Below are 9,872 nucleotides of genomic sequence, written 5' to 3' on the forward strand. Positions count from 1 at the left end.
ACACACACATATATACACACACACACACACACATATATATACACACACACACATATATATACACACACACACATATATATACACACACACATATATACACACACACACACACACACACACATATATGACTGTTTTCTTTTTATAAGTTAATTTTGTGCTTTTGTTGCCTTTTTTATTTTTTTTTATAGCTCTAGGTCTCGGTCACGGTCAAGATCTCATTCTCCATCTTATAATCGGGACAAGAAATATTTCAGAGGATACCAGAACGACCGGGAGTTCCGGGGTTACCACCGCGGCTTCCGGAGGCCGGACAGGGGCCGAGGGTGGGGCTATTTCCCACGTGGGCGCTACCAGCGTGGTGGAAGGGGCTACAACAATAACAACTTCCGCCCCAACTGGAAGAATTTCAAGCAGTACAATCAGTACAATCAAAAACAGTATCAACAGCAGTACCAACAGCAGCAAAATAATTCACAAGGGCAATCGCACAGCCTCCAGAGACGCTCAGGAAGTTCCCCTCACGGTCGCTCTCACCAGTCTGACAGGTCCTCCTCACTGTTGTCCAGACACTCTCAGCGTTCTTCCTCCTCCTCACACTCCTCTCCTAAATGCAGGCCAGACTTATTGTTGAGTAGCCAAAACTGCAAAGATGTGAAAGTGGAGCACTCAGTCTCAAAGGAGGCCCAGAAGGAAGGAGGGGGAGATGGGGAGTCAGTGGAGCTTGCTGGGGTGTTGGAAGGTGATGTTGAAGAATTTACAGGCAGTGGGAAAACTGGGGGAAACTGGCAGGGCCCGACAGAATGCAATAGCAGTCCAAAGAAAATCAGCCCTCTGGCAAATTCTGCTGTTACTGTTGGTCAGAACAGCCAACCTACTAACCAGTCTAGTCCTGCTCCTGTAAACACAAATGACACGAGCAATGGCGCCCCCTCCTGGCAGATTCTGTGTAATTCACCCTCAACAAAAAAACCCTCAAATGAAGGTCTCGACCCAATGCTTCTCAGCTTTGACTTCTCCAGTGAGGAATTCCTGAATGGAGATAAAACGGCAATCTCCATTGCCTTCAGAAAGTAAGGCTGATTTTTTTGTTTTTTAAAAACACTTTCCAACAAGCTTTGTAGATGTACAGATACCAAGTTAACAATATTTTTAATGTTTTTTTTTTTCTTTTGATAACACTAATTTTGACATTTCCTAGGCTTTGTGAACTTTGGGTTGTTATAACAAACTAACATACGAGTCAGGGATTTAGAGGGATGCCTAATCCCTCTAAACAGCATTGTTTTTCACTCAAATTTCAGTTTGAGTGTTTATTTTGATAGTTGTGGCTTATCTGACATTTCTGCTTTAAAATCATATTTGTAGAGGTTGTAATGCAATAATCTGTGACAATCAGCTTACTCACCATTTAATTTCTGCAGCTGTTTGAAGTGGCATGCCCAATCAGACGCAGGTCTTCATCTCTTTGTCATTGTTTAGGTTTTTGGAGGAGCAAAATAAAAAAGCTAAATCTGCTTGGGAAAATGCAAAGAACACAGAAGCAAATGGTGTGGATATGGAGCAGAGGAAAGCAAATAGTCAAACATCAGCAGTTAACTCTAAAAGAATGTCAAGAAAGCTCAAAGAAGACATTGATGAAGTGTCTCTGAACAGCTTTTTGAAAAAATCTCCTTTCCTGCCTGCTGATGGGGAGCAAGAGATGGAAATCATCATCAAGCCTCATCCAAAGTCACTTCACAAAGACTGGCACAATGGGGACGAGTCCTGTAAACCAAAGAGCAAGGTCACCCACTCAGCCCAAGAACTGTTTGGCAAATGGCAGAATGCAACCTATTCACAGGTAGCCACAGGTAGTAACAGTGACCTGGACGCCATGGCAGAGGAGATCTATCTCAGTCAAAAACAAGATAAAGCAGCAACCTTTGCAGTTGTTCTCAGCAAGAGGGAGTTAGCAGGAAAGTTTGAGGAACTGTCCCCAGACATGAGTTGTAAAGCCAAGAAGAGGGCAAACTCTCCCTCAACCTCCTCTCCTACACCACCACCAAAGAGGAGCTCTGACAGAGAGAAGTTTATGGACAGGGGAGAGGACTCGCCTCTCATGTCCTCAAGAAAACAGGAAACAAAATTTAACGTCAGAATGGATTTCCTTGGAGATAGCCTGATAAGGTGAGCATCATAACAGCTGAATGATTTTTTCAGGGCTAATGATGTGATTTAAAAAAAAAAAAAAAAAAAAGAAAAGCAAGTGAGGAGGTCAGCGAAGCTCAACTGATTGAGAGAGCAAGACTCAGGAAGCACCTGTCTGTGTGGAGGGCTGAGCATTTATCTGACCCCACTCACATCAGGTGGTTTCCTTGTTTACATTATCTTCCTGCAGTCCCTGTGGCCCAGCCCCCTATTGGCTGCCCTGGGCCACTCCTTTTTCCACCACATTCTGGAGTGGATACAATTGTTTTATCTGATTCGAGGACAACATTTTAGCCCTTTTTAAAAGAACAATAAGACATTGTTGTCTTTTCAGCTCTTCAGACATTTTAGCAGAAGAGCGACAGTTGTCTCAGGACCTTGTGCAGTCCTCAAAGGATCAAGAGTTCCGTGCCATCTTTCAACATGTTCAGGCTGCTCCAGTTCAAAGGAGTCCCTCTGAGCTGTTTGCTCAACACATCGTCTCCATCGTTCACCACATTAAAGGCGAGTCCTCTGTGTCTAAGCCGTTTGATATACTGTTTGCAATTTAAATGAGTGTAATATGAACAAGTTTTTTTTAGTAAAGGAAAGCATCTATTTTTCAGAATCACAGGCCATATTGTATTGGCTTTGAGCATTAAAGTTACTCAACATATACTCATACTAACCTTCAAATCAGAGAAAGTACATCACAATTGCATTTTTTTCTGAAAAAGCGGCGTTTTGTATTGAGAGGAATGTAAAACATAACAGTAAGGGTGGCAATATGGAGTATATTTTCTGGAATATCAAACTAGGAAACTGTTTATGGACACAGTACCTGTAGAGGTATGTCTGTATTTGGTGAACTAATACTTGACACACCAGGGAACTTTATCACATTGATGCTGCTCATACTGCCACAGAGCAGTCCTCACTGATGCGCTTTATGGTCTGAAATGTCTAATAAAATCCATTTCTTATTGTTAATCCTTACAGCTCAGCACTTTGCTTCTCCTGGCACGACTCTAAACGAGCGATTCACCATGTACCAAAGACGAGCTGCAGAGAAGGAAATGATGAAGCCAAGAAAAAGCCCAGAGATACACAGGTAGAGTTGCCTATTCAGTGATCCTCTCACCTTCAGTGTTCTGTGGCTTCACCTCTTCTTTTAACAGCTTTCAGGTATTTTCCTACCTGAAATTCAGCAGGCTAATTTGTTCTCATGCTCAGTGAAGGTCAGTTTTACTTTGCCACCAGTTTTTCCCTTTTCCTTTTTCTGTTTTGCGTCGTCTTTGCAATTCAATGTAGCTCACAGTTTGTTGTGTTGGCACCTGTACTCTGGTTACCATACTACAGTACATGTCTAATTGTCTTTTTTTTTACTTTTTTCTTGCAGGAGAATTGATATTTCACCGAGTGCTTTTATGAAACACACTCTTCTTTTTGAGGCGATGAAAAGCTCAGAGGATGGCACTCACAAGGTGACTGAACATTTTGCAGTATGAAATATGTTGGAAAAACAACAGCAAACAAGTGAGCAGCGAGATGCCTTTAGACTGCACTCTTAAAGCCTGTGGCTTTCCCTGAAGGGAGATGCTTAAGGTCTAAGAAATGCAAATGCAAAATAAGGCACTTTGTTGTTATATCGCCTTCACACATGGTGAATTGGTTATACTGTGAGCACAAGCCTGACCAAGGCTAATGAATCAAATAAGGTCAGAAATGGAAGCCACTGTACCCAAGCTGTTCAAAGGACTAAGCAATTGCCTTCGTAAGTATTCTTTACAAAAATAAGGAACAGAAATAAGCAACAGCAAGCACTTCATGCACCTGTGCTTATATTTTAATGCTTCACTTTCTAAATAAAACCCTCAACAGTATTTCTTTATTGTTGTGCATGGACATATATGGTCAAGCATTTGTGAACATGAAACATAAATACTACTAAAAACAATGTTAAATTATGTAAGCTCAAATAAGCATGAACGATTGTACCTTCTTGTTCTTCACCATTTTCTAAGAACCATACTGGTGGTTTTGCATGTCCTAGTCAAATGCCTATTTACCACAAACTATTTCCCAAAGCATAAGTCAAAGGTTCTAGATTGGTTTCCCACCATCCATGCAGTTATTGCTGACAGCTGATGGTATCAGTATGGTATGGTAATCAACTTACAGTGGCATGAAACTTGTTTTAAATAGGAAATCCCCCACAGTCAGCATTCAGAGACTTGGGGTTGGTGAAACCACTTGCTTTCAGACCGTTACTTGAAGCACCTCAGTGCAGCCTTCACGTGTGTAAAATGTGGGAATCAGCTGCTGACATCTGACCAAGGATGATGTGAAATATGTTTGTGCTCTTTGTTGCCCCTGAGTAGTGGGTTCTTCACATCTCAGATTCTTGTCATGTCTTGGCATGTTCCACGAGCACTGAAACACACCACTGAGGTGGTTTTCAAAACACCCTTCTGATGGCTGGCCATGCAATAATGCAACTCTGACAAAATAAAGCTGACTTGTTTAGAGGGTTGGATCGCCTAGCTTAAGTAGGTCTTTTCAACTTGATTTTCATACCATATGAAATAGCTTCCCTGAAAGCAGAAAAATCAGTCATAAAAACATATGTTTTGATGAATGGTTTCAATTTTTAGGTAGTACACAAAACATGCAAAACTACTGGTTTGGCCCTGCACTGGAAAATTCACTCCAGAATGGCTTGGTTCTATTAATGCCAGCTGGCTATTACTTGGGTTTTCCCCACTTTCCCATGGACTTCACTATTTAAAATACAAACCAGCTTGGCTGGGCAAAGTGATAGCATCTAAGTGCTAATCCAAAGTTTGTCCACGACGCTGTGTTCTATTTTGTTTTGCTCAGGACGGTGGGGAAAAGATGAAGGGTGACTCAACAGATCTCCGTTTGGACATTGAGCGCCGTAAAAAATATTCCACCCATGAAAGAGGTTATAATCAGGATCAGGAGAGAAATATGGGAGTTTCTCCAGATCCTAGTAGAGAGAGATCTGTGGAACGGTACGCCAAAAGCCACAAAAGATCAAAGTAAGTGTAATTATGTCTACAAATATGTTGAATAGTTTGTTATAAACAGCTGGGCATGAAGGATTGAGCATGTATCATTTCTCCTTTTAGGAAAAGTAAGAAGAAGCGCTCTCGCTCAAGTTCATCCTCATCTTCTGAGTCCGAGTCCCAAAAAGATTTGTCTCATGTCAAGTCTGATTCCAATGATGAAGGCTTTAACAGGGCGCGACTGGATGAAAGAGCGTCACCAGGATCCGACAGAGGAAAGCCACATGGAGGACTTGTATGTTTATTTAATGTTATTGGATTGGTGGTGTTTTAAAAGGGATTCTCTGGGAGGAGTGTAGTTTGGAGAAATAGCTTGCCTGGTTACAATGTACATTTGACTCCAACAACTTGCTTTGTGTCAGTTACTTTGCTTTTTTTCTAATTACAGCAATTACAAATTCATGGAAGGGGCTGGAACAGAGGGAACTGTCATGGAAACAGTAACCCCGTGAGCATGGCAGTAATCCCAAAAAGTGACGACTGGGACCCAGAGTACACACCCAAGAGCAAAAAATACTACCTGGTAGGGCTTTCTTCTTCAATGCTTCCACATGCTAGTAATCTAGCTCAGGTTTGTACTTTGACACTTGTTGTCTTGACACACCTCCATCCTTTTTCCTTGCTTCTCCCAGCATGACGACAGAGATTCTGAGGCAGAGTGCAAGTGGGTGGACAATCGAGGGTGGGGACGGGGAAGCTTCCTGCGTGGAAGGGCACGATTCATCACTTGCAAAGCCACTGGGGGCTCCAACACCAGTAGCCCCAAATGGGCCCATGACAAGTTCCAGCTCAATGGCGAGCAAGTTGGCATCCAAGATGAAAATGCAGAACAGGACCGTGAAGAGGGAGAAATTGATGAAGTGAATAGTTGAGCAGGGAAACGGTCTGCTGTAAATCTTAATTTTCTTAGTTTTTCTTAGATCTGACTCGGTGATTTTAATCCACCAAATGGATCAATAAATGCAGAATAAATGTTCTGTTCAGCTTTTAGGTTTAGATTTTAGCACAGGATGCTCACTTTGACTCGACAACCATTGCCTGATGGTGTCCTTCTCTTAATAAAAAAAAAAACTCAATGGGTTGTCTGTGCAAACAGCTTATCATGACCCATGGTTAATTGTTAGGCAACCTCTAATGGCTATAGTAATTATGGCAGGAGTAAGGGTGTGATCAGAATGAGTTTCAGAAGGTGTGAAACAATACAGACCTCCCCACAGGGGGCTCTGGCAAAGCGACGCAGCCTCGTGCGACAAAAAAAAGTTGGATCAGCTTTTTCAACAATGCACAGTAACATCATCAGCAAGATGTTGCGTTGACCAATCACATAATGTAATGGGGTAATGGGGGATGCCCACAGGAAGATGACTTTTGTTTATCATGAGCATTCACTGAAATTCATTCTCAGTTTTTAGCCATAGTTATAAATGCACCATAATGACACCCCATGGATTTTTGCTAGTTATTGGGTGTTAAACAGTTTTGTTTTTGTTTGTTTTTTTCAATCCATGCCGACCCACCGGCGGTAGAAATTGGTGCTAACGTAGAGTATGTTAGCAGCATGGCTGGCTAAAACAAAACCAAAACTCACGGGTTGGAAACGTGAATGAGACTGTTCATTTCGACTCGTCACAATGTGGCTATATGGTACATGTTTATGTGACACTCCCCCTGCAAAACCCTCACCCCACCGTAACCTCACTGTGTTTCAATGCACTCAGGTTAAACCCTCAAGCTAAAGGAGGAAATCAAGCTGCAGAGGGTACAGGTTATCAGAGGACAGGGACAAAACCCTACAGTGTATATGTTCGTCTATGGTGAAGACTTCTTCTTGCTTTTCCTACATCAGGATACAGCTTGTTACCAGTAGAAGCACTGTTTCACAATGAATTGTTGTGTTCTCATGAAAGTTTTTGTTATGTTTCTTTGCTTCATTGTAAATTGAATTCTTTATTGCAGCATTCTGGTAATATTTACACTTTGCTCATTGATGTGATTGTAGAATAGCTCCTTGAAGGGTCCTGTACTTTTAGCAGCAAGAGAACATTACATTGTAATAAAAACCAGATTGTGCCTTATACAAATGTAGAAATGTCTTCTGAGTCAGAGTAGACTACTAGATAAGTCACTTTATAGGTGAATAAATTAAAATTTACTCCAATTACCATAACTATGAGGTAAAAACATTGTTTTGAACTGTGTCTTGTTTAATTAAAAATGACAACACTGTAACACTGTAGTTTATTTTGACATGAAAACATCACCATTTAAATAATTCTGCACACCACAAATGACCCTGCTATGACAACGGGACCAAATTGTATGGAGTCATAGGTTAAGTCATGCAGTCCGTAACTGTACAATCAGTCATCATCATGATCTACAATACTAGCTGGCGGCATGAGATTTTTAACTACCTATATAGTACCATTTTACATGTTCATGAAACATTTCGCTTTCTGATTTCTACTCTTGAGATTGGATAACACTTATCAATGTATAATACTGATAGTGATTTATTTTGCTCCAGAGATATTCATCTTAGTCTTTGTACCTGCCTAGGCAGGATAATGAATTAGGTTTTTCCTTTCCTGTAGATTTTGATGTGATTTTCATCTGCTGATTGCAAACTTTTCTTCATGCAAGGATGATTTAATCATTTATGTAAATTGAGTGCAACTGTGTCAACACTGATAAAACAGGTTGAAAATTAGCAATTGTTTAGTTTGTAACAGAAACAAGTTTATCTGGTGAGGATCATAAATGTTTTTTCAGTTCACATTTTTTGTGATTGTTCTTCTTAAGTCTAGGATTAGTCTCATCTCTGATTAATAATCTTTGATTAATAGCTCATGCAACTGAATGAGAATTTGTGTGCCTTGCTCTGGATGCCCTGGTCTTATTTGTACAGTACAGGCCTATCGTTTTAGATTCATGTTTAATTGTTTGAAGGTTACCTGCTTATGAAAAATAGCTTTTTCAAATAGGTGTTGTTACTGTCTTTTCTTAGACTGTAAATTAAAGAGACACTGATTTCCTTCATCATGGCTTTGATGCGTCTTTATTGTAATTTTTATAAAAAGTAATTATTTGAAAAACCACTTCCCAGCCATCATTGCAGTTGCCTCCAGTTTAACCTGCTTATGGAAAAGATCATGGGGAAAAAAAAATGGCTCCACAGCAAGACCTACAGCCATCTGCAGCAATCTACAGCATTGTGCTCTACTGAACAACAATCTTGAGAACCTAAAAGCAATGCCCAACTGCTTTTACATTTTTAGTTAACAGCCTGATTTTCTCCTCAAAACACTGCAGCAAATTCATATTATCAATAATTTCCTCAAATAATCAAATTGGTATATCTTATTACATCTGTAAGGGACCATGTAATGTACAACATTAACTATAAATATTACCATCTCCTGTACTGAGTTAGATAAAGCCAAGTTTCACAGGTCACAATTTAAACATATGCATAGTGAGAGATACACTAAATCTAGACAAATGAGGCAAGACACCACACATTCTCGCACAATAGTACATCAAAACGCAGAATTTCTAAAATGGCCCAATACAATATCTCAGGCTCTCAAGTTGGTGTTTTCCAAGTAACAAACACCCAAAGATACTTGACTACTGTAAAATAAGAAAACTGACAAAAGTTATATTTATTCTCCTTTCATACACTATATTGACTTGATAGGATTACAGTTTTTCTCTATCACTTTCATTCATTTCTCACAACAGAACTGCATTTCTCAGAACTACTCGTTCAACCGTCAGATTCTGTTGTCAGTTGTTCACATCATATCAGCAATTTCTTGTTGTTTTCATCAAATTGCAATTGCTTTTGGACAACATGCAAATGGTTCTGTACATCTGTCAGCTGTTTTTGACAATTCTTGTTGCTTTTGTCCAGCTGTGCAAAATAACTTGTCCTGGTTCTCAGCTGAAATGTCACAACCACCAAACCAATTAGTCTTTTTTTCAGGTTGGAAGTCTGTACTATCAAAATGAGTGAACATGTTCTCAGAATTGTATGTCTGTACAGATTTCTACAAAGTGTGAGTAGATGTTTGCTAAGAAATATGTCCAGAATTGAGAAATTGCTCTCAGGTGAGTCTTCACCTTCGTTAACGAAGAGAACCACCTCACAACTTCATATACTTGGATGAGGCTGGCTTCAACCTGGCCAAAGGCAGAAGGCGTGGTAGAAATCTAATCGGCCAGAGAGCTACTGTTGATGTCCCAGGCCAACGGGGAGGAAACATCACTATGTGTGCTGCTATGTCAGACCAAGGTGTGCTAGCTCATATTCCTATTATGGGACCGTACAACACACAGCATCTCCTTACATTCTTAGACAATCTCTATAGAAATGTCATTCCTGAAGAGGAGAGGGACCTCAATCAAGATGATGTACCAAAGTATGTAGTAATTTGTGATAATGTCAGTTTCCATCGCTCTGACAACATCAGGCAGTGGTTTGTCCACCACCGCAGGATGCTGATTGAATTCCTTCCACCCTACTCCCCATTCCTGAACCCAATTGAAGAGTTTTTCTCGGCTTGGCGGTGGAAGGTTTATGATCATCAGCCACATACACGGATGACACTGCTG

General features: G+C 40.5%; 2 protein-coding genes across 8 annotated transcripts in view; one reads left to right on the forward strand and one right to left on the reverse strand.

Moving 5' to 3' along the window:
• Nucleotides 1–8,250, forward strand: part of thrap3a (thyroid hormone receptor associated protein 3a) — a 17,037-nt gene extending 8,787 nt beyond the window's left edge. For all 3 annotated transcript variants that reach the window (XM_020590073.1, XM_020590070.1, XM_020590074.1), the window contains 9 exons: nt 189–1,070; nt 1,480–2,166; nt 2,522–2,691; nt 3,166–3,277; nt 3,566–3,650; nt 5,047–5,228; nt 5,319–5,490; nt 5,644–5,778; nt 5,888–8,250. In XM_020590073.1, coding sequence (XP_020445729.1) covers nt 189–1,070; nt 1,480–2,166; nt 2,522–2,691; nt 3,166–3,277; nt 3,566–3,650; nt 5,047–5,228; nt 5,319–5,490; nt 5,644–5,778; nt 5,888–6,127 — 2,665 coding nt within the window. In that variant the 3' untranslated portion in view covers nt 6,128–8,250. The remainder of the gene's footprint in view (nt 1–188; nt 1,071–1,479; nt 2,167–2,521; nt 2,692–3,165; nt 3,278–3,565; nt 3,651–5,046; nt 5,229–5,318; nt 5,491–5,643; nt 5,779–5,887) is intronic.
• The window catches only part of eva1ba (eva-1 homolog Ba (C. elegans)), a 95,691-nt gene that overhangs the window by 52,580 nt on the left and 33,239 nt on the right, over nt 1–9,872 (reverse strand). The window lies entirely within an intron of this gene.

Source organism: Monopterus albus, unplaced genomic scaffold (assembly GCF_001952655.1).
Source record: "Monopterus albus unplaced genomic scaffold, M_albus_1.0 scaffold11.1, whole genome shotgun sequence".
NCBI lineage: Eukaryota > Metazoa > Chordata > Actinopteri > Synbranchiformes > Synbranchidae > Monopterus > Monopterus albus.